The 26,196-nt window shown below is 46.6% G+C and overlaps 1 protein-coding gene across 1 annotated transcript in view; it reads right to left on the bottom strand.

The window, feature by feature from the left end:
* Positions 1-347: 347 nt before the first annotated feature.
* The window catches only part of LOC148451067 (uncharacterized), a 35,346-nt gene continuing 9,497 nt past the window's right edge, over positions 348-26,196 (bottom strand). The window contains exons 2-6 of the mRNA XM_088462323.1: positions 22,740-22,931; positions 21,546-21,624; positions 20,311-20,408; positions 19,745-20,186; positions 348-4,302 (exon numbers count right to left, since the gene is read on the bottom strand). Coding sequence (XP_088318449.1) covers positions 3,308-4,302; positions 19,745-20,186; positions 20,311-20,408; positions 21,546-21,624; positions 22,740-22,871 — 1,746 coding nt within the window. The 5' untranslated portion in view covers positions 22,872-22,931 and the 3' untranslated portion in view covers positions 348-3,307. The remainder of the gene's footprint in view (positions 4,303-19,744; positions 20,187-20,310; positions 20,409-21,545; positions 21,625-22,739; positions 22,932-26,196) is intronic.

Genomic DNA, 26,196 nt, shown 5'->3' on the forward strand with positions numbered 1-26,196 from the left:
AACCCTGGTATTACTATACACTACATGGGAACCCTGGTATTAATATAATAAGTTGGGGATGGGATGTTGGCCGTCGGAATACCAACAGCAGCATACAGTCAGAATCCTGATGCCTGGAGGTAAGTACCCTAATCCCCCCTCAGCCCCCTCCTTGTACCTAACCTAATACTTACCATCAGGATGTCAGCGGTGATTCTGGTGCTGGGATTCTGATCGCCAGTATTTTACCGCAGAGCTGCCGACTACATCCCAATAAAAAAATGGTTACAGGTATATCCCTCATTCCCCCCACACATCGCCTTTTCCTTTATACACAAGTTATCACTAAACATAGCAGTGAGGCAGAATTTTCTACATCAGAGTCATTTTATTGCAAGGTTACAAGAATATAGTTTCCTTCTGTAGTAACACTTGGAATGTTATTTATTGAATATTTAATACTACAGATTACTATAATATTGTGTGAATGTTTTGCTGCTAGAATAGTGCAAGAAAAGCAGATTATAAAATGAGCAGCTGCTGTATCCTGCAAACCTGGGGGCAGACACACAAGCAGCAGATAAGGTGGGTGGAGCTGGAAATCTTTAACTACAAAGAGAATGGTAACAGCAGCACAAAGTAATTCAGCTCATATAACTCCATTACAACTATGATCAGACAAGACTGACATGGATACAGCTAGGTAACAGAACAGAGTAATGATGTGAGGCTCCCGGCATACTGGTGCAGTGACTCTGTGCTGTGCACCTGTATATAGATAACAGATCATACATCCAACGCTCAGAGATGTGCAGCATCCTGGCATTTCCATCAGGTGGGGTCTGTACGTATTAGGAGCCATCCATGAGGAATAGCTGTTCTGGCTTTCTCTCTTTGGTATAATATAGTCCTTACATTAAAGATGAGAGTAACATCCTGCACATAATAGTCCTGTAAAGTCCAGTTACTCATATAGAGCAATTCCTGTTATTATTCATGGCTTGTGTACAATACGTCATTTCTGTATTACTCATGTATTATAAGCTGCAGGATATGATACTCGCACAGTGCTGTCATTCCCTCCATGACACACATACAATAGAGATGACATATTATCTAATACATATGTACTAACAATATACTGATATATACCATGATAGGAGGTAATAACAGGACAGGCCAGTGTATCCATGCAGGTGCCCATCAGAGAGCAAATCCCCAACACCAGAGCGGTGTCACAGTGACAGGAGACAGGAGAGAGGGGCACACGTGTAAGACAAAACCTTTCTTGTTTGGGTATGAGAAATGGATACTAAGACAGTCACAGTATAAAGGTACTAAAAGCAAAGTTAGGATAAATCTAAAAAACAAAACAAAGATCTTACACCTAGGCCATCACAGAATATGTGCACCACCAAAAGGACAACTGGTCACTATTCCAGCTTTACTAACAATGTACAAAAAGTTGCAGGTCAAAAAGTGTGGAAAATACTAACAAGCGCGACACGCAGCTGTGTTACCCCACATGGACGTCAGACAGGTCCGTGCGGTGTTTGATTTTCTTACTTGTTACCAAACTCTTTGAACTATTTTTGTAGGTTAATAACAAAGCTTGTATTGTCCTTTCTATGCTCACTACCTCACTACCAAATAATCTCCATCTCCTGACCCTGCACATTACTGGTGGTGTCACCACTGTGGGAGGTGAGACAGGACATACTGGGGACAACCTGTACTGATCCTACTTATCCTGTAATGTCCCTGTATTATTCCCCAATTACTTCGTACCCTGCTCACATATGTATTCTGCTGGGGATATCGGGAGCCTGATGCACTTATTGTACATTACTGTTAGTGGTTTATACCAGGACCAGCAGCTTCCTGTGTCCCAACACTAATTACATTATATAATAATGTACAAATTACATAAGTGATAATCATTGTAATGTCCTTATCTTTTGGAATAATGTAAATAGTAGGTTACAGAGAATCTAATTAGAAGGAACCAGACATCAGACTGCTGTAAGGAGATTAGAGATCCATTTACCAGGAAACCCAACCAGAGAATACTGGATCCAGTGAGATAAAATCAGCGGTTACAGATGTCATTATATCGCCCATCTCACCCCATCACTTACAGCCCAGTCATCACATGATGTCATAGTTTCCCACTTCCCATATTACATCCCCAGCACATTGTCATGATGACAGATTAGTTATGTCCCTATATTACATCATGTGGTCTTGTTACTGTACAAATAGGCCAACAGCACAATAATATTCTAATACAGAGCTTCCCAAACTCTGCCATTACAATCCAAGTTTTAAGGATATCCATGTTTTAATACACATTGTTAATTCAAACTGACTAAGGCATTAAGTGACCTGTGCTCAAGCATGGATATCCTTAATACTTGGCCTGTAATAGTGGAGTTTGGGAAACTCTGATCTGATAGAATAAGGAAACTGACAGCCATTACATGAGGAATGTGTGGGAGCCCTATGTTGGTGACATCCGTGTGGATATATAATAAAATGTAATATATTAGTGTATAGGGGCTGATTCACCAGCGGACACAATGATGATAGTTACACAGATAGAGCGAATGTTTGCCATCACACCAGCATCTAAGTTACACTGCGCACGTACAGCGATCACATTGTGATTACGGAAGCACAGAGGAATACATCGCATAGTGAGTGGCAGGGTGACAGCATTTGGGGGGGAAGTAACAGGGGGGTGGACAGAAAACTGCAGGAGTGTCTGTCCGTGTGATTGCCATGTCATGGGCGTGGCTGTCCGTGTGATCGCCATGTCCTGCAGATGTGTCCGTGTGATCTCCATATCATGGGCGTGTGTCCGTGTGATCGCCATGTCATAGGCGTGTCTGTCCGTGTGATTGCCATGTCATGGGTGTGTATAAATTAGCCATAGCGATGGCAGCTGCAGCATGAGACCTCTCTGCGTGTCAGGAGAGCTGCAGTGTTTGCGGCTGGTCAGACCTGATGTAAATGCTGTGTGACTGCTTGATGTGCGGCGATGGTACCGATGATTACACAGGAGGGCGACATTGTACGGTAAGAAGACAGCAGTGGGCGTGGTTATGGAGGCTGTGCCCCGCCATTAGCACCTGCAATCTGTAAGAGACTGCAGCTGCATTTGCTTCCACTGCTGAATCAGGCCCATAGTGTGATAATGCAAATGTAATTTAACCTTCACTAAGCAGGGACAGCAATCTAGGCTAACATTGTATTTATGCTTGTTCTGATAATTCCCAATATTACAGTACTGCAAATACCGCTGCAATTTCTATATATTTCTAGATGCTCATACACATCGTTTTTCTCCTGTGTGACGTTTCTGATGACTAAAAAGAGCAGATTTATTTGTAAAACATTTCCCACACTCTGAGCATGGAAATGGTTTCTCACCTGTGTGACTTCTCTGATGTCTAACAAGATATGATTTCTCTGTAAAACATTTCCCACACTCTGAGCATGGAAATGGTTTCTCACCTGTGTGACTTCTCTGATGTCTAACAAGATCTGATTTCTGTGTAAAACATGTCCCACACTCAGAGCATGGAAATGGTTTCTCACCTGTGTGAATTCTCTGATGTCTAACAAGATTTGATTTCCCTGTAAAACATTTCCTACACTCAGAACATGAAAATGGCCTCTCACCTGTGTGACATCTCTGATGTATAACAAGGTTTGATTTCTTTGTAAAACATTTCCCACACTCAGTGCATGGAAATGGTTTCTCACCTGTGTGACGTATCTGATGTACATCAAGTGTTCCCTGATGCAAAAAATATTTCCCACATTCAGAACATGTAAATGGTCTCTCACCTGTGTGAATCTTTGTATGTCTAGTAAGAGCTCCTTTCAGTGTAAAACATTTCCCACACTCAGAACATGAATATGGTCTCTCACCTGTGTGACTCTTTGTATGAATAGTAAGAGTTCCTTTCAGCGGAAAACATTTCCCACACTCAGAACACAGAAAAGGCCTCTCAGCTACGTGAACTCTCTTCTGATGTATAGAAAGACTGATCTGATTGGTAAAACCATTCCCACATTCAGAACATGACAATGGATTATCACCTGTGTGATCTGAGCTGTGTGTAACACTACTGGGATTATCAGGGGAACATTCTTCATGGTTAGAGAGATCAGATGATATATCTGTACTGTGAGATGCTGGATGCATACTGGGGATAATGGGGTTTTCTCCTGGAGAGTCCTTTGAGAAGTTATCATCTACGTCACCATCTGGAGATATGAGACGTCTCCCCGAGTTATTCCTGTTGCTGTGTCCATCTGTTGGGAACAATGAGTGTTATGGTAAGAACTTACCTTGATTAATGCTTGGTTTCGAAGTCCATAGGGTCTAGAGGGAGATCTTGGGGTATAGCTGGATCTGAATCCCGTGCACCACACAGTTAAAAGCTTTGCTCCCAGGATGCACTGGACCATCCTCCTCTATACCCCGCCCCCGAGGCACCTCAGTTGGTAAGTAGCCAAAGGCCAGAGGAGGAAAAAAGAGAGAAGACTGGAACACTCAAAAATCACACTCACAGAGGAGACGGAAAACAGGTGACCAACATAAGAACCCACATGAAGCCAGGTGTGTCGTGGCGGGTGCCCTGTGGACCCTATGGACTTCGAAGAAAGAGTTAACCAAGGTATGTTCTTACCATAACTCATTTTCTTCTTCAGAATCCATAAGCTCCACAGGGAGACTGCCCACGAGGGGGGCTCACAGACCGAGTAGAATGAGCTTTAACAGAAGCCGGAACAGGCAGGCCTGCCTGTGTGTAAGCCTCTGGAGACAGTTATACGAAGCCATCTAGCCAATGTTTGTTTGTCGGCTGGCCATCCCTTTTTGTGAAATCCAAAGAGCATAAATAATGATTCCAATTTCCAAAGGGAACTGGTCCGGTCCACATAAATTTTGAGAGCACGGACCACAGCCAAGGAGGTCTCGCCCGCTGAGAGGTCAGGTGACAGAATGGCCGGTCCTATAATTTCCTGATTAATGTGGAAATTAGAAACCACTTTAGGAAGAAACTCAGGGCGAGTGCGAAGCACAGCCTTATCCTTGTGAAATATCAGAAAGGGAGAACAATAGGAGAGAACCCACAATTCCGACACCCTCCTGGCAGATGCATTTGCCAGAAGAAAAAGAGTATTAGCTGTTAACCACTCAATTTCCACCGAATCTAGTGGTTCAAATGGAGGGCCTGAAGAACTACAACCAAATCCCTAGGAGCCACCGGAGGGACAAAGGGAGGTTGAATCTGGAGAACACCCTGGAAAAAGGTGTGGATATCCAGGAGCGGAACCACACAGATAGTGCAGAGACATGCACTTTCAACGAGGCCAGTGAGGAGGTCCAAACCAGATTAAAGGAATGCTAATATTCTGGAAATACGAAACACTTGAGGGTCGAATGCCTTGTGCGACACCACTAAGAATATGTATGCCACACTCTGGTAGATCCTGGCTTAAGTGCTCGAAGCATCATGCCGATGACCAAGCTAAAGAATCCCTCGGAGCTTAAGATGGATGTCTCAAGAGCCACACCGCCAAAGACAGATAATCCAGGTCTGGGTAAAGACAAAGACCACGAGACAACAGGTCCTGATGTTGAGGCAGCAGGAACGGAGTGTCGATGGAGAGACTCCGAAGATCTGATTACCAATTACGTCTGGGCAAAGCTGGAGCCACTAGCAGGACCATGCCTCCGTCTTGCTTGAAATTCCAAAGAACCCGAGGAACCAGGGATACTGGAGGAAACAGGTACGCAAACTGGAAGGTCCACTTCACTGACAGAGCATCCATTTGCTTCGGCATCTCTTGTCTTGGACCCGTACACTGGCAACTTGTGATTGTGATGGGAGGCCATGAGGTCCACCTCTGGGAGGTCCCATTTGTCCACTAAGAGCTGAAACACCTCTTTGTGAAGAGATCATTCCCCTGGATGCACGCTGTGATGGCTGAGGTAGTCCGCTTCCCAAATGAGGACTCCCGGAATGAACACTGCCGAGATGGCCAGGAAGTGACTCTCTGCCCAAGTCAGGATGCATGACACTTCTGTCATTGCTGCCCAACTTCGAGTGCCTCCTTGATGGTTGAAATAAGCCACCGTGGTGGCATTGTCGGACTGAACCTGCACGGCTTTTCCGTGAAATATGTGTCTTGTCATCCTGAGGGCCCTGTACACAGCCCAAAGTTCCAATATGTTGATTGGAAGGAAAGCTTCGTCCACTGTCCAACGGCCCTGAAACAAATGCGGGCCATTCACCGTGCCCCATCCCCGGAGACTGGCGTCCATTGTGAGAAGTACCCAGTCCGGGATCCAAAAGGGGCAACCCTTGGTGAGAGAATTTGTCTGTAGCAGCCAAGGCAGAGACAGGCGCACCAGCGTCTGAGTCCTGATTTGGTGGGGTAATCTGTTCCACTTGGATAGTATCAGTCGCTGCAGGGGCCTTGAATGAAACTGGGTATATTCCACCACGTGGAATGTGGACATCATGGATCCTAGAACCTGCATTGCCGAGTGTACCGACACCTGGCGACAGAGCAGGCAATTGCGCACCCACAGTTGCAGAGAGATCTTTTCCGGAGATAGAAAAATCCTCTCTGATGAGGATCCAGAAAGGCTCCCAAATTAACCATTCTCTGAGGGAATGAGGACTTTTTCCAACTGATCAGCCACCCGTGCGCTTGTAGACAAGCGATCATCAGGTGCAACTATTGCTGAAGTACCTCTGGAGAGCACGCCAACTACAGGTGGTCGTCTAGGTACGGCAGGAGTTGTATACCCTGACTCCGTAGGTGGGCTGCCATGACCGCCATAATTTTGGTAAATACCCTTGGAGCCGTGGAAAGGCCAAAGGGCAGCGTCCGAAACAGGAAGTGTTGTTGCAGTATAGTAAACCACAGATAATGCTGGTGGGAAGGCATTATGGGGACATGTAGGTATGCATCCTGAATGTCCAGTGATACCATGTAATCCCCAGGTTCCATAGCCAGTATGATGGATCGTAAAGTTTACATCCTGAACCTGGGCACCCGGAGGAACTTGTTCAGAGATTTGAGGTTGAGAATAGGCCGGCCCATTCGGCTTTTGAACCAGAAACAGAGTACAGTAGTAACCAGTCCCGCGCTGAGATAGTGGAACTGTAACAATAACCCCTGCTTTCAGCAAGGACTTTATGGCTTCCTGAATCTGTAAGGCCTTGGTCTTGTCTATAGCAGGGCTCCTGCAGAAAAACTGGTGGGGAGGTCTTTGATGAAAATGAGAGACCACTTCTTTTATCCATGCATCCTTGGTTGGGTGACACCAGTACTGGGCAAACTGAAGAAGTCGGCCTCCCACCCTGGGATCCCCCAGAGGGAGGCCCGTTCCATCAGGCTGAGGGTTTATCCTCTGTAGGTAGTAGGGCTTCTGGCACCCCAGGCCTGTTTCTAAAGCTGCGTACACACACAATGATTTTTTGAACGATTATCGTTAAACGATATCGTTTGAAAAAATCGTTCACTTTCTGAGTCAAACGATGAACGATTATCGTTCATGTGCGTTCACGTTTGTAGTTCAGGCAGACTTGTCAACTCAACGATTTTCATTAAGGGAAAAAAACGTTCATTACACTTTAAAAAATCTGACAGATAATCTGACAGAAAATCATTCATAAAATCGTTGGTAACAAAATCATTGTGTGTGTATGTAGCTTAAGGCTTAGAGGTCGACTTGGCCGCTGATTGTCTAGGGAAAGACTGTCCTTTGGGCTTTCCTTGAGAACGAAAGGACCGAAAGGAAGAGGTTCTAGCCTTTGAAGGAGCAAATAGCAAAATGCCTTTGATGCAAATGGCAGAAAAGCTGAGTTAGATTTTGCCAGAGTGTCCACAATTTTGTCCAGGTCTGGGCCAAACAATATCTCCCCATTGAAGGGCAAGGCTTCCAGGCCCTCTTTGGAATCAGCATCCGCCGTCCAGGAGTGTAACCACAAAGAGCAGCGAGCAGAAACGGCTGCGGCCGAGACTCTGGAGGTCAGTAAGCTGGTATCCAAAGCAGCCTTACCAATATAGTCGGCTGCATCCATCATGTGGCCCACTAGAGACCTTTGAGTCTCAGAGGCCTCCTTGGCGAAGGTGTCCTCCAGAACATTTGCCCAGTTCTCAATGGCCTTAGCCACCCAAGAGATAGCCATGGACGGAAGGGCCACAGCTCCAGAGAGAGAGTAAATAGATTTCAGGCATGGCTCCACCTTCCTGTCTGTAGAATCCTTCAGAGAAGAAATGGAAGGCACAGGCAGAGTAGTTCCCTTAATCAGGTGAGTAACATGAGAATCCACCGCAGGTGGCGATTCCCACTTCTTGCAATGACCGTCAGAGAACAGATAACATGAGGCCAAATACTTTTGCGGTTGATACCTCTTACCAGGCGATTGCCAGGCCATGTGGTTTGCCAGCTGGTCATAAAGAGGGAAAACTGCTGAAGTCACCGTAGCCTGTTTAAACTCAGGGTATTTGGATTTAGGGGCAGGAACGTCATCCTCTATATCTAGTATGGATCGGACCACCCTTACCAATGCTGGAACATTAATAGCGGATTTGGGCTCCACCTACAATGCAGGGGAATCCGAATCAGACACCCCAGCCATTTCCCCATCATCTGATGACAAGTCCGAGAGTTGCGTAGACTGGGATGACAATACAGGACGCCTTTAGATGCCTTCTGAGGTCTTTCATTCCGCAACATGGTCTGACAGGCCATAGACGAAACTGCCAAACTCTGAACTGAACTAGAGAAAACATCCACCCAGGGTGGTTGCACAGCTTGCGTAAGACCCTGGAAGGAAATGACATTGTTGTGGTACCAGAGGGGATTGCATATAGAGTGGTAACCCCCGAAAGGGAACAACAGTTTGAGGCCCAGGAGTAGACTGCAATATTTGCGGGATACCCAAAGAGAGAAGGATGGCTGTTTGGTGTATTCCAATGAGGATACAATTCTGTGAATTAGCAGCTCCACCATTTTGTGGGTGACAGCAATCTCATTCTGTGAGAGTGCTGAATCTGCAGTTAACCACATTGTGTCATGGCATTCCATATCTGTATTATGCAAGGAACATGTAAAGTAAGGCGTCAGCCTTAATGATCGTAATTTCATTGCTTTTTAGAGTTTGAGTGGCAGAAATTCAGTAGGTTTTGTGAAATTTGAGATCATGTCTAAGAAGCCCTAATGGGACATGTGAAACCTTAAGGTTTTTTGGCTATGGAATTTCATTGCTTTTTTAAAATGTATTAACAATCAGGGTTTTTAGGAGCAAACCGGGTCACCTGTAGGGAAGAAGGGCAACAAAATGATACACTAGCGCAGGTGGAAGAGGGGCCGGAACACAGGAGACGAGAGTCGGCTGCAGGGGTGGACTGTATGTGTGCGGGGTAGCAACAGCAGCATGGGTGCGGAGGGGCAGCAGCGGGCGACAGAGTGCTCACCGGTACTGGGCATGCGCCTGAGAAAATAAAATCAATAAGTCACAAATGCACGGGCGCATCTGTGAGATCCATCTATGGGCCATTCAATTTGGAACGAAAAGTCCGTTATCAGCGATAATTCATCGCCGATGTCATTTTCACTTATCCCCATATTCAATTTTAAAGACTTTTCGCACGTGCGAAAAGTCTTTGTAAAAAAACGGGGATAAGTTTTCACCACTGCATAGGTGGCGAAAAAAATTGCAGAATTGGGGTGTAGAATTAAAAAAAGTACCCTGCAGCCTTTGGAATCTCCCCTTAAAGTAATCTGTGTAAAATTTTTTTTAAAAAAACAAGCATAGGACAGCCCAAAAAAAGGGGTTAAAAACTAGCGAAATTGACTCAGGGGGGTCCCCAAGTATGCTGCAGGTGTTTTCTAGAATGCGGGTGGTTGCGGCAGGTGGATTTTTGAATAATTTTTAAAAATCATTTTAGGGACTTAAAAATATGCTTGCACCCATTTTCATGTACCCCAAATTTGATGGGAGTAGTTATTTTTACAAAAAAAGAAAGCTAAATGCTATTCTTCACCACTTCTTCAAAGACGCATTAATGCACCTGCCGCAGCTGGTTAAAACCCCCCATTACCTTCAGCATGCCAAATCGGGGGTACCCATAGTGATCCCCCATGTCAGACCATCTTTGGTTGTTGACAGGAAGATTTCCCCAAAAGTGACAGGATTTTTTGATACTTACCTTTTTTTATCCCGTTTTCGCCGATTCCTAATTGAATACGGGGATAAGTGGGCACGCGCCCGATACTTTATCCCATTGAAAAACGGCGATGATGGTGAAAAGTCTGACCACGGACTTTCTGCCTCTGAATATGGCCCTATGCATTTATGTTAAAAATTGAATGTGTAGTGTCCTTAGAGGACACTACTAATGTTCGTGTTGTTGTGTTTTTTATTTGCCAAGACCCTGGATTGCCTACTTTGGAACGAAGAAGACAGATCCACGTATAGGAGGAGGAGAGTATGGATTTTTTATTACAGGTACTCCATAGGATTATCTACTGGGGAAGAGGACAGATTGGCTACAGGGATACATAGGTGAGTATGTGAGATAGTGAGTACGTGTGTGTGCATGTTAGTTGTAATAAAATTTTACTTTTCTACGGTGTGTGTGTTCTGTGGTCTTTTAATATTGATTTTGCTATGGTTCTCCAAGTACCAGCATGCAGGGGAGGCTTGCTGGGAACTGTAGTTCTGCAGCGAAAGATAATATTTTAACTTTAATTGCACCACACTTTACATAATCAACCCGGCACCCACCGGCCAGGGGTGCCGTGGATAGTCCCGGGCTATCAGCCTGGGATGCCCTGGAGAGGGGGACCCCTTTATTAGGGGGGTCCCCAGCTCTCCAGGGATCCCCGGCCTGGGCTGATGCTTTGACTGGGGGGGGGCTCGGTGAAAGGGCTTCCCTGGCTGTGGCATCACCCCCCCCCCCCACTAGAAACGGTCCGGTGCTGTTTCTGGTAAATCCAGGGGGACCCTACACTTTTTTGCCCTGTATTTCCAGAACCAGGGACGGCTCAGAGCCCAGTGCTGGTTGTGCTGAATACGGGGGACCCCTAGGTCATTTGTCCCCAGTATTTTGGCAACCAGGACTGGTTATGAAAAGCCTGATATGGGTGAGCCCCACGTTTTTTGTCCCCTGTATTTAGCAAAACCTAGCCCGGAGCTGGTTGTTGTTTTTGGGTGGAAGGCCACGCCATTTTTTTATTTTTAAACAAGTTTTTTTTTAAATTAAACACAGATGCACAGACGAATCTTAAGGGGCGTACACACTGGGCGATATTACTGAGCGATTGCACGATTACAACATCGTAATTGTGCAATCGCTCAGTAATCGTGCACTAAAATGTAGGAAATGACCAGCGATGCACGCGCCCGCTGATCGTTTCCGACATTGCAGGCCAATCTGCCGATAACGACAGATTGGCCATGTTCAGGAATGATGGAGTGTGCCTGCACTGAACGACTGATCGTTACATGATTACAATGTCGTACTCGTACTGTCGTTCCTGATCGCACAGTGTGTACGCACCTTTACTGATCCCGTATTTTGTTTCTGTGTTTGTTTATTTAAACACAGATGCAGGTATTGCAGATCTTTCAGATCCGAGCATCTGTGTGCTGCTACCTCCCCCGGGGCCTAACGCCTACACCACTGCCACTAATGCCCGCTACCGTCCCCAGGTCCCGCCAGGAGCTAACGCCCACAACCTCCCAGGTCCCGGCCGCAGCTAACACCAGTCTAATTCCCCTGAGCTCATCGCCGCTACCGCCCGCAGATGACAGCCATCTTGGTGCACCCGAGTGAAGCCACAGTGAGTACACCTGCTGGAGGCTCCTACTGAGGCTGCGCAACAAATTGAAACTTTCTATCTGTATAATGGCGGGTTCCTGAGGTAATAGTTTTAAAACTGTAACTTTCTCAATTACCTGAACCCCAAAAGGCCGACTGTGCCCTTATAATATATATATACGGGAAATCAGGAAGCGCAAAACTGAGTACCCACAAGGGATGCAAAACACTGGTCCAACAATACGGCACCGTGCAGCACACATGTGACAGACTCACAAATAATTGATATATAGAGATATATAATCCATAAAACCTCCCCTCACACACCAGTCAGGGCTGTAGGAAAAGGAAAGGGATAGATACAGACTGACAGAATTGAGAAAAAAAAAAAGCCAGCACTGGCATAAGTGACATACAATGCAGATAGAAAATACCTACTGCAACTTGGCACTACAATCAGCTGCCCAGATTCAGTGTCTGCTGTATACACTGACCCCAGGGGAAAGGTATACAGGGGGACTGGTCCGCACGCTTCTCCAGACAGATCTGTACTGGCGTCGGCGGGGTGAAGGAGCGGAAGCGCAGATGGCCTATGGACAGTCCGACGCTGCCGCTCTGAAGAATGAAAAGAAAAAAAACTATAAACTCATAAAAATAAAATAGCTTTGTGGCTGCTAATCAGCCCCCCTGCGCAAACAGTGACCCGACTATGGCCGGGCACAACTAGAACTGAGGCGCCTCTGGCTCGGTCGCGGGGTATAGAGGTCGATGGTTCAGTGCATCCTGGGAGAAAAGCTTTTAACTGTATGGTGCCCGGGATCCAGATCCAGGTATACCCCCAAGGTCTCCCTGTGGAGCCTATGGACCCTGAAGAAGAAAGAATAATTATATGGGAATTAGTGCTCCTGCATAACTATACTATACTGTGAAACTATTATAAGTTGTGCCCGGCTATACCCCAACATCTCCATACTGTGTAACTATAATAAGACGTGCCCGGCTGTACCCCAACATCTCCATACTGTGTAACTATAATAAGACGTGCCCGGCTGTACCCCAACATCTCCATACTGTGTAACTATAATAAGACGTGCCCGGCTGTACCCCAACATCTCCATACTGTGTAACTATAATAAGACGTGCCCGGCTGTACCCCAACATCTCCATACTGTGTAACTATAATAAGACGTGCCCGGCTGTACCCCAACATCTCCATACTGTGTAACTATAATAAGACGTGCCCGGCTGTACCCCAACATCTCCATACTGTGTAACTATAATAAGACGTGCCCGGCTGTACCCCAACATCTCCATACTGTGTAACTATAATAAGACGTGCCCGGCTGTACCCCAACATCTCCATACTGTGTAACTATAAGACGTGCCCGGCTGTACCCCAACATCTCCATACTATGTAACTATAAGATGTACCCAGCTGTACCCCAACATCTCATACTGTGTAACTATAAGAAGACGTGACCGGCTGTACCCCAACATCTCCATACTGTGTAAGTATAATAAGTCGTGCCCGGCTGTACCCCAACATCTCCATACTGTGTAACTATAAGACGTGCCCGGCTGTACCCCAACATCTCATACTGTGTAACTATAATAAGATGTGCCCGGCTGAACCCCAACATCTCCATACTGTGTAACTGTAATAAGACGTGCCCGGCTGTACCCCAACATCTCCATACTGTGTAACTGTAAAGACGTGCCCGGCTGTACCCCAACATCTCCATACTGTGTAACTGTAAAGACGTGCCCAGCTGTACCCCAACATCTCATACAGTGTAACTGTATTAAGATGTGCCCGGCTGTACCCCAGCATCACCATATTGTGTAACTATAATAAGACGTGCCCGGCTGTACCCCAACATCTCCAAACTGTGTAACTATAATAAGACGTGCCCGGCTGTACCCCAACAACTCCATACTGAGTAACTATAATAAGACGTGCCCGGCTGTACCCCAACATCTCCATACTGTGTAACTATAATAAGACATGCCCGGCTGTACCCCAACATCTCCATACTGTGTAACTGTAATAAGACGTGCCCAGCTGTACCCCCAACATCTCCATACTGTGTAACTGTAAAGACGTGCCCGGCTGTACCCCAACATCTCCATACTGTGTAACTGTAAAAAGACGTGCCCGGCTGTACCCCAACATCTCCATATTGTGTAACTATAATAAGACGTGCCCGGCTGTACCCCAACATCTCCAAACTGTGTAACTATAATAAGACGTGCCCGGCTGTACCCTAACATCTCCATACTGTGTAACTATAATAAGACGTGCCCGGCTGTACCCCAACATCTCCATACTGTGTAACTATAATAAGACGTGACCGGCTGTACCCCAACATCTCCATACTGTGTAACTATAATAAGACGTGCCCGGCTGTACCCCAACATCTCATACTGTGTAACTATAATAAGACGTGCCCGGCTGTACCCCAACATCCCCATACTGTGTAACTGTAAAGACGTGCCTGGCTGTACCCCAACATCTCCATACTGTGTAACTATAATAAGATGTGCCTGGCTGTACCCCAACATCTCCATACTGTGTAACTATAAGACGTGCCCGGCTGTACCCCAACATCTCATACTGTGTAACTATAATAAGACGTGCCCGGCTGTACCCCAACATCTCCATACTGTGTAACTATAGTAAGACGTGCCCGGATGTACCCCAACATCTCCATACTGTGTAACTATAATAAGACATGCCCGGCTTTACCCCAACATCTCCATACTGTGTAACTATAAGATGTGCCCGGCTGTACCCCAACATCTCATACTGTGTAACTATAATAAGATGTGCCCGGCTGTACCCCAACATCTCCATACTGTGTAACTATAATAAGACATGCCCGGCTGTACCCCAATATCTCATACTGCGTAACTATAAGACGTGCCCGGCTTTACCCCAACATCTCCATACTGTGTAACTATAATAAGACGTGCCCGGATGTACCCCAACATCCCCATACTGTGTAACTATAATAAGACGTGCCCGGCTGTACCCCTACATCTCCATAATGTGTAACTATAAGACGTGCCCGGCTGTACCCCAACATCTCACACTGTGTAACTATAAGACGTGCCCGGCTTTACCCCAACATCTCCATACTGTGTAACTATAATAAGACGTGCCCGGATGTACCCCAACATCCCCATACTGTGTAACTATAATAAGACGTGCCCGGCTGTACCCCAACATCTCATACTGTGTAACTATAATAAGACGTGCCCGGCTGTACCCCAACATCTCCATACTGTGTAACTATAATAAGACGTGCCCGGCTGTACCCCAACATCTCCATACTGTGTAACTATAATAAGACGTGCCCGGCTGTACCCTTACATCTCCATACTGTGTAACTATAATAAGACGTGCCCGGCTGTACCCCAACATCCCCATACTGTGTAACTATAATAAGACGTGCCCGGCTGTACCCCAACATCTCCTACAGTCAGTGGTCGCGATTGTGGGAGCTCCCGGAGCAATTAAATTCAGCGCAGTGTTAAGTCAGAGAATGCCAGCTCTCACGACGTAACCTGGGTATTTAGTCATGAGAACCGGCATTCTCCAACTAAAGTGCTGGCTGTGAGGCTGTTAGTACTGGGCTAAGCCGTCAAACAGCCGCGCGGTCGGAACTTTCATCAGAGTTCCTCTTCCACCCTCAGAAACATTGCGCTATACTGAATGGCGGCCAATGACTTCATCATGTATTTGGCGATGTTTCTCATGAGGAGGATTAGGGTGCAGCAGTAACACTGGCCGGGGAGTAATCACTAAAAATTACAAAGGGGGAGATGTACCAAACCTTTCAGAAGGTTTGTGGAGAAGTTGCCCTTAGCAACCAATCAGCTTCTGTCATTTCACTGACTGTACTTGATAATGATAGCTAGAAGCTGATTGGCTGCTGTGGGCAATTTCTCCTCTGTATCTCTCTCTAAGGCTTCATACATTTCCCCCAGATTCTCTCTCTTATGATATGTTATGTACTATGGGTGCAACATCAGGGCTTAAACCTGGGATTTCCTGCACTGAATTCAGACACCTTATCTATAATCTACACCAGTGGTCGAAGTGTGCCGGTATGCGGCGGTATGACATACCGGCACTTCGATTTGCACTGACCCAGAAGTTGCTGTGTCTGTACACTACAGTGAGCTTCTGGCCTTCTGCACAGCGGGGGAGTGGCTGCACGTGTGACTCATACAGCCACACACTCCAGAGCCCGGATTGCCACTTGCCTGTATAATGCTGCTTCTCGCCGGAAGTTCTGCTGCTCACAGGGCTGGGAGGCTGGATGGCCCTTGTCTGCTGTTGCTACTGGATGGATCTCCGGCGCTCCCCTCTTCATAGACACAGATACACTCCCTCTGTGCCTCCACTCCTCCTCAATTGACTGCTGCCCTTGTCTCCCGCGGTGTTGCAGATTACCGATGGACACTGTGGTCCCTGCTCCCCGTTCCCCACATCATCTCCACTCCCTCAGTGCCTCCCCACCCATCCTTCTCAATTAATTGCTACTGCTGCTCCTGTCTCCCACGCGGTTGCAGATTACAATGGTCGGAAATGCGGTCCCTGTTCTCCGCTCCCCTCCCCTTCTCCTTATTTGACAGCTGTTGCTCCTGGCTCCCACAGGGTGTGGGTTGCTGCTTGATGGAACTCCGGTCCCTGCTCACAACCACATCTCCTTTCCCTCTGTGCCTAACCTCCCCTGCTCCTCATTTGACTGCTGCTGCTTCATGCTCCTTTGGGGTTGCGGGTTGAAGGTCGGAACTCCACTCCCTGCTCCTCTTCTCATCTCCACTCCTTCTGTGACTACACACTGCCTCTGGACAGACACCATCCTAGGAGACAACCTGCCTACCTGTACCATGTCTCCGCAGCTCTGTTGACTGATTAGTGAGTAATACCTTCTATGGTGTATGTTTTTCCTGTGGGGCCTATGTCTGTGTATTTATTACTGTGGGGGCCTGTGTGTGTGTGTGTGTGGTTATTACTGTGGGGGCCTGTGTGTGTGTGTGTGTGTGTGGTTATTACTGTGGGGGCCTGTGTGTGTATTTATTACTATGGGGGCCTGTGTGTGTGTATTTATTACTGTGGGGGCCTGTGTGTGTGTATTTATTACTGTGGGGGCCTATATGTGTGTATTTATTACTGTGGGGGCCTGTGTGTGTGTATTTATTACTGTGGGGGCCTGTGTGTGTGTATTATTGCGGGGGCCTATGTGTATGTGTATTTATTACTGTGGGGGCCTATGTGTGTGTGTATTTATTACTGTGGGGGCCTATGTGTGTGTGTATTTATTACTGTGGGGGCCTGTGTGTGTATTTATTACTGTGGGGGCCTGTGTGTGTGTATTTATTACTGTGGGGGCCTATATGTGTGTATTTATTACTGTGGGGGCCTGTGTGTGTGTATTTATTACTGTGGGGGCCTGTGTGTGTATTTATTACTGTGGGGGCCTGTGTGTGTGTGTATTATTGCGGGGGCATATGTGTGTGTGTATTTTATTACTGTGGGGGCCTGTGTGTGTGTATTTATTACTGTGGGGGCCTGTGTGTGTGTATTTATTACTGTGGGGGCCTGTGTGTGTGTATTTATTACTGTGGGGAATGTGTTTGTTTGTATTTTGTTATTGGTGACAATGTGTGTTTTTTTCATGTGAATTCTATGGGGGGAATTCAAAGTGCATAATGTGTAATGGGCACTACTGTGTGTACAGAGGCGTAACTAGGGTATTTGGAGCTCAGGGCAAGCCCCCCCTATGCGCCGAAAAATGGGTATGGTCATGAGGGCATGGTCACTTTAAAATGGACGTGCCAACATGACACACCCCTTTCTCATCACTCTGCACCTTAATGTGTGGTCCCCCCTATGCAGTGCCACTTATATAGTGACCCCAGTAGTAGTCCCACCCATGCAGTGTCCCCAGTAGTGGTACCCCCTATGCAGTGCCCCTTATATAGTGACCCCAGTAGTAGTCCCACCCATGCAGTGTCCCCAGTAGTGGTACCCCCTATGCAGTGCCCTTTATATAGTGCCCCCAGTAGTGATCCCCCGTATGCAGGCCCCCAGTATTGATCCCCCCTATGCAGTGCCCCTTATACAGTGCCCCTGTAGTGGTCCTCCCTATTTAGTGCCCCCAGTAGTGGTCCCTCCAAGTGCAGTGGCCCTTGTGCCCCCAGTAGTAAGCCCCCCCAGTAGTAGTCCCCAGTAGAGGTCTCCCTTCCCGATGCAGTGCCCCCAGTTGTAGTGCCCCCAGTAGTAGTTCCCCCCCCAGTAGTGCCCCCAGTAGTAGTCCCCCCCACCAGTAGTGCCCCCAGTAGTAGTCCCCCCCCCACAGTAGTGCCCCCCAGTAGTGCTGACAAAAAAATAATAAAAATAAATAAAATAAAAAATTACCTGAATCCCAGCTCCGGCTCCCGCATTCATCCACGCATCAGTCCTCCCGGGCTGGCGCGCTCTGCATTATGGGAGCTACGTCATGACGTCTCTCCCATTACCCACTGCAGGAGCTGGAAGGCCAGCTCATGAGTTAGCTCCAGCCCGGCTCTTGCAGTGGGCGCTGCAGAAGTCAATGAGAGTCTGTCTGACTCTCTTCGGCTGCTGATTAACACACACATTGCGGCCGCGCTGGCGGCAATGTGTGTGTAAATACACAGCCTGAGCCCGCATATTTACAACCTTACTTTTTCCATACCCCCACTACAAATTCCCACTTCGACCACTGATCTACACTGTAATGGATGTTACACTGAGCTAAAACAGTCACTACTAATAGAGTGCAGAGTGCTCTATACATTATATCACACACAGGACATACTAGCTGCATCCTGCTGTGTCCTCACACTCTCCATATCTCCATCTCAGTATGTGTAACAGAGTGCAGGCATGGTCTATACATTATATCACACACAGGTCATACTAGCTGTATCCTGCTGTGTCCTCACACTCTCCATATCTCCATCTCAGTATGTGTAACAGAGTGCAGGCATGGTCTATACATTATATCACACACAGGTCATACTAGCTGCACCCTGCTGTGATCTCCATCTCAGTGTGTGAGATACACCAGAGAGTGTGGGGAGGAGACGCATTCGGTATGGAATGCCGGCTGCCGCATGACCGGCAGTTCGAATCCCGGCTACGGCAGCCCGACAAAACAGCATAACCCGGCAGCGGAAGACCGACAGCGCTGGAAATCCCGATCGTCTAAAGGTAAGTATAAACTATTCTATTCTAACCCCCTAACCCTCCTTAGGGGTGCCTAACCCTAACCTCCCCCCTCTAAGTGCCTAACCCTAACCCCCCCTTCCCCGCTATCTAAACCTAAATCCCGGGGGGGGTGCCTAACCCTAAGACCCAGTGGGGGTGCCTAGCCCTAACACTCCCTCCCCCTAGCCTAACCCTAACCCTCCCGGGGGGGTGCCTAACTCTAAGTTCCCCCCAGGTGGCCTAAACGTAACCCTCCCCCACCCCTGCGGCTGTCCGCTTGCAGCGCCCGGCATCCCTTCGATCGGGATGCCGGGCGCCAGTGTCGGGAAAATGACAGGCGTCTGGATTATAGACGCCTGTCATTTAACCCTAGCCGGGATTAAGGATTCTAGATGCCGGCAGTCGGGATTGCGACCGCCGGCATCTTAAACATATCCTGGAGGAGACTGGTCAGATCTCTGGGCTGGTAGCACACAGTGACATGATGTGAGGGGGGAGAGCAGGAGTATAATAGGGGCTGATGGCTCCCGACTCCCCAACTAGGCAGATACATTTCCCTCATTAGTTTGTACTGACAGTGAAAGGTGTAGGCTAAGAGATTGTTGTAGTGACTGAGAAAGGAGAATATGTGACTGTTTTCTGTAGTAAGTGTGTATTACTCACCTGTGCTATCTGTATGGATTTCCTCCTCCTTACACTGCTGATCACTCCTCTCAAATGTCTCTTCTTCTCCCTCTGTATCTTCTGCCTTCATATCAGTCACATACGTCTCTTCTTCTCCCTCTATATCTTCTGCCTTCATATCAGTCACATACGTCTCTTCTTCTCCCTCTGTATCTTCTGCCTTTATAGCAGTCACATACGTCTCTTCTTCTCCCTCTGTATCTTCTGCCTTTATATCAGCCACATACGTCTCTTCTTCTCGCTCTGTATCTTCTGCCTTCATATTAGTCACATACGTCTCTTCTTCTCTCTCTATATCTTCTGCCTTCATATCAGTCACATAAGTCTCTGCTTCTCCCTCTATATCTTCTGCCTTTATATCAGTCACATACGTCTCTTCTTCTCCCTCTATATCTTCTGCCTTATTAGTATGAGCTGCACCCTAAACAGAAATAGTTTTTTTAAATAATGTTTGGTTTCAATAATTGAGAATAAACAGTAGAATATTAGTGTATTAGACACACACAGCATCTCTACACATCATATAGTGACAGTCCCTTTGGTACCTGATGCTCCTGTGGGATCCTGTGATAGTCCTCTGTAAAATCCTGGGAATAAAGAGGACGGGGACATATCTCTAGGGTATTACTGTTACTGGGCCCATCTGTAGGAGACACACAGTGACTGAGTACATTGTATATATGTGATTCTCCTCTGTACAGTGCTGGGAATACAGAGGACGGGGACATCTCTCTGGGGTATTTCTATAACTGGGCCCATCTGTAGGAGACACACAGTGACTGAGTACATTGTATAAACAGTGTTCTCCCCAGAAATTTTTTCCAGCCGGGTGGCATCATGAAGTAGCCGGGTGAGGGCCTTCGCAATAATAAAATGTTTTAAACCCTGACCTTACAATTAAACTTGAAATAACAATTCATATAGTAATTTTCTTATTATTAGAGGTCCAGGGGCCTATTCATGATGTTAATTATCAGGGTCTGAATGGACCCCTACAATTAACATTCTGACTCACCGCGGCTACCGGAGCAACTCATCATTGCTCCGGCGCAATGACAGCTGATGCGATATCAGTTGTCCCCGGGAGCCGCTTCATTGCTCCTTTTCGGAGCAGTGAATCTTTTTACTGCTCCTAGCGGAGCAGTGACGGGACTGCGCATGTTTAACCTACAGGTCACGCATGCGCATAAGAGTCCCGACATCCAAAGGAAGGAGCCAGACAGGGGCGAAGGGATCTGAAAACATCCCTCATCGCAACCTGGACCTCCTTACCATAGGGAAGGAGCGGGTTGCAATGCCATAGCAGGAGCATTCGCCATCTGAAGATGGCGAATGCTCCCACAGTCAAGCTCTGAAAATATTATATTTCCGGAGCTTGATGAATTCTGTCCCCATACTAGTGTGTGGGGACAGCAGGCCGTTCCACAAAAGGAAGGTAAGTAGGAGATAGCTGTGATATCTCCTGCTTTACCTACTTGATGAATGGCACGATAACTTAATTTTTACAATTGCAGGTGAAAATGTGCACTTTCACTTTCTTTTGTGAAAATTAAGTGATGATGAATAGGCCCCTCAGTCATCTGATTATGAAAAATCTGCAAAGTCTGTAGGATCTGGTCCTTTTTATATAGCTCCCAGATACTGTCCCCACTTGCAGGATCTCAAAGTGCCGGGTGGTGCCTGGGGAGAACACTGATATATGTGATTATCAGGTGATGTGTGTATATAGAGGTCCCCATACCTGCTCTCTCCTGTACAATAAGTTATAGTCTCCTCTTACCCAGTGATGTGAGGGGCCGGTGATTCTCCATCATTACGTCCTTGCACAAAGCCCTGTGTTCCTCTATATACTCCCCCTCCTGCATGGAGACATAAGACAGTGACATCCTGACACCTTATAGGAACCTGACACACACAGTGATACAGTCATCACCCAGACACATCCCCCGGTGTAACTGTATAATGTCCCATTCCCAGCAGTCTCCTCTCCATTCATCACCCAGACACATCCCCCGGTGTTACTGTATAATGTCCCATTCCCAGCAGTCACCTCTCCAGTCATCACCCAGACACATCCCCTGGTGTTACTGTATAATGTCCCATTCCCAGCAGTCACCTCTCCAGTCATCACCCAGACACATCCCCTGGTGTTACTGTATAATGTCCCATTCTCAGCAGTCACCTCTCCAGTCACCACCCAGACACGTCCCCTGGTGTTACTGTATAATGTCCCATTCCCAGCAGTCATCCCTCCAGTCATCACCCAGACACATCCCCTGGTGTTACTGTATAATGTCCCATTCCCAGCAGTCATCCCTCCAGTCATCACCCAGACACATGCCCTGGTGTTACTGTATAATGTCCCATTCCCAGCAGTTACCTCTCCAGCCATCACCCAGACACATCCCCTGGTGTTACTGTATAATGTCCCATTCCCAGCAGTCACCTCTCCAGTCATCACCCAGACACATCCCCTGGTGTTACTGTATAATGTCCCATTCCCAGCAGTCACCTCTCCAGTCATCACCCATACACATCCCCTGGTGTTACTGTATAATGTCCCATTTCCAGCAGTCACCTCCCCAGTCATTACCCAGACACATCCCCTGGTGTTACTGTATAATGTCCTATTCCCAGCAGTCGCCTCTCCAGTCATCACCCAGACACATCCCCTGGTGTTACTGTATAATGTCCCATTCCCAGCAGTCATCCCTCCAGTCATCACCCAGACACATCCCCTGGTGTTACTGTATAATGTCCCATTCCCAGCAGTCACCTCTCCAGTCATCACCCAGACACATCCCCTGGTGTTACTGTATAATGTCCCATTCCCAGCAGTCACCTCTCCAGTCATCACCCAGACACATCCCCTGGTGTTACTGTATAATGTCCCATTCCCAGCAGTCACCTCTCCAGTCATCACCCAGACACATCCCCTGGTGTTACTGTATAATGTCCCATTCCCAGCAGTCACCTCTCCAGTCAGCAGCTGAATGATCTTGTTGGTGAGTTCCAGGATCTTCTGGTCATTGTGTCTCTCATGTATCAGTGAGTGAGGTGGAGGCACCGTGATGGGGCTCTGAGTCCTGCTCAGTCCTCCTGACATACGGGGACGGCTGCTGGGTGTCTCACAGTCACCGGATGTCTTCTTCACTACTGTGTAATCCTGTGTATTGGGGGAGACACAAAATATCACTGCATACACTCCCAGATCCCCTCACCTCCCCAGTCATGTCAGTGCACAACAGGGGGTGTAACAGCTGTACAGAGGTGTCAGTAACACAGGGGAGGGGGAAGGGAACAGAAGAGGTTAATAACACAGGGATAGGACAGCAGGCAGCCCAGGGGACACACAAAGGGTTACACAATACAGAATCCCATCAGTCACTCTGCACAAATGATGAAATGACAAATGACCGCACCTCAGATGTATGTTACATGTGTGACCAGCCTGCCGGCCGTGTGTGTGCAGCGTAGGGTGGGGTGAGACATGTCCTGGGGGATAATCAGTGACACTCTGAGGATCTGGGGACTGTCACAGCCACTGGCTGTCTCTGAGAGAGTCTCTATTGCTCAGGATAACAAGACGCCCTGACAGACAGTCTCAGCTCAGGGAGTGCAGCCCTTTGTTACATGGCCTGTCTGTGTCCTTCTCACACATCCTTCCCCAGCTCCTGTTATGTATCATCTGGTATATATAGGAGGGTGGTTCAATAAATAAAGTAACAAGACCTCTCATTGTGTAAATGTAGTCACCTTCTACATATACATATAATAAATAGCATGGCCTTAGTACAGATTATTTATCCACATAGAGCCCGTACTTGTCTAAACATTTGTTCCAACGTTACACCAAGGCATCTATTCTGGCCTAGAAGAAATCAGGGTCAAGCGTCTGAAGCCAGGATATGACAAATGCTGAATTTCACCATCGGCTGTGAATCACCTTCCACCCAGGTACTTCCTCAATAGTCCAAAGAGATGGAAATGACTTAGTACCAGGTCAGGACTGTAGGGAGGATGGTCCAGTATCTCCCAATGGTAGCGCTGTAACAACACATGCATGTGGTTGGCTGAGTGGACGTGCTTGGCTGCTCATCTTGAATGTATGTCCTGCTGTTATCAAAGGCACCAACCCCAAACCTGTTACCATGACATTATCACCGTACACTCCAATAAGCTGGTGATGAATTACAGCTGCTGATGTGCCCTTTATACACAGAAATCTGATCACACTATGCACCTTAATGTGTGCCCATGTTACCGCCAGCCCCGCCATCTTACACCTGATGCTGGGACAGTATGACTGATATGAGGCGCAGTGTAATGGGTGTGAGGGGAAGCAGTGGTCTACCTGCTCTGTCCTGGTGGGTAATTAGAATGAAATAGAGAACATTACACATGAGAGGTCTTGTTACCTTATTGACCACCCTCGTACATAAGGGGTTGGGTTCAACATCCCGATGGTCAAAATGCAGATGGTTGGAATGCCAGAATTGGAATCCCGACACTGAAAATCTCGACATTTTCACTAAGTATCCTAAGGTTAACTCTAAACCCAATCCACCCTCCCGCAGCCTAACCCTAACCACCTCCTCTCCTCCCGCAGCCTTACCATAAACCTCCCCTCTGGTACCCTAACCCTCCACTCCCACAGCCTAACCCTAACACTCACCATTTGAAGTTGTCGGCATTTTGACCCGTCCGGATCCTGCAGACGGTATAGGGCGCATCAGGATTCTGACTGTCGTGATACAAACTATTTCCCATGCATACATGTTATACCTATTATGTGTTATTTCTTTATCTGACAGCTCATTTGTGTTATTATAACTCTGTATCTGCTGCTATATAATAACAGGACACCACAGGCTGCTCCACCTGTAAAATAATTGTAGCAGGACACCACAAGCTGCTCCCCTGTATATAATAATAACAACAATTAATAACAACAACAACAATAACAGGACACCACCTGCTGCTCCCCCTCTATAATGATAATAAAAAGGAAATCACAGGCTAATCCACCTGTATAATAATTTTAACAGGACACCACGGGCTGCTTCTCCTGTATAATAATAATAATAATAACAGGACACCAGAGGATGCTCTCCCTGTATAATAATAATAACAGGACACCACAGGCTACTCTCCCTGTATAATAATAATAATAACAGGACACCACAGGCTGCTCCCCCTGTATAATAATAATAATAACAGGACACCACAGGCTGCTCCCCCTGTATAATTATAATAATAACAGGACAATACAGGCTGCTCCCCCTGTATAATAATATTATAAATAACAAACAAAAAGACACAGTATTCCTTTATGGGGCACTCACGGACCTATATCAGTTCAATATGACAAAATTTTGTCATTCAGTTATTTGGGAATATGATAACTATATTAAAATATAACCTTTATTCATATTAATGTGTAAAAAATGTTGTCCTCGAAATATAAAGTATACAATGAAAAGAAAATAGTATGAAATTAAACCAGTTAATAAAAGTTGTGTTACCACATCAAGTTCTTAACGTATTATTTATTATTATATGAATATTATGTCATGACATTTTAATAATCCATGATTAGTGTATGAATAGGGTGTCAGTAGACAATGGACACTTCACAAATAATAATTCACATAGATCTAATTAAACTCAACTCACATCAACTGTTAGTATCCACAGTGACTGTGTGCAGACGTATTCACAAACCCTCCTCACTGTCTGATTACAGCACTAGCTATGTAAGGGCTCAATATATAAAGGTATTATATCTATATAACCCACAGTATAGTGAGTAATTGTAATGCTGTCCTCTAATGGAAGATCTCATAAGATGCTCTATCAGGCATTTGGAATGACGTTCCCTAATAATCTAATGCACTGTTGTATGAGGAATCACCAATCACAGTTATATAATATAATAAAGGGAGGCTTGTATTTATATGCACTGGTCTGAGTGGTATAAGGTCAGAGAGCGTATTCTAACAGTGCCTTATCTGCACTAGCTCCTATAACTTCAGTCTCACATAGAACTGATCTTAGTCAGATTATATAACGTGCAGATAGCTGAGGTGATCTTGTGCCCATTGTAATTAGAATAGGCAAAAAGATCCAGAGTAGAGGTACCTTACTAACAGGTAGGATCATTCTATGGCAGAGGTTCCCAAAGTACGCCATTACAGTCCATGTTTTAGGGATATCCAAGCTTGAGTCCAGATGGGTAAATCAAATGGATTGAGGTACTAATTAAGTCACCTGTGCTCAAGCATGGATATCCCTAAAACGTGGACTGTGAAGGTGGACTTTGGGAACCTCTGTTCTTTGGGATGGTCCGATCTAATTGTTTTTTGAGTTCATCAGAGTTCTCGATACTAACGATTTGAACGTAACACTTTCCTGTGAGACTAGCCACACAG

Source organism: Taudactylus pleione, unplaced genomic scaffold (genome assembly GCF_031769625.1).
Source record: "Taudactylus pleione unplaced genomic scaffold, aTauple2 ptg001186l, whole genome shotgun sequence".
NCBI classification, from domain to species: domain Eukaryota; kingdom Metazoa; phylum Chordata; class Amphibia; order Anura; family Myobatrachidae; genus Taudactylus; species Taudactylus pleione.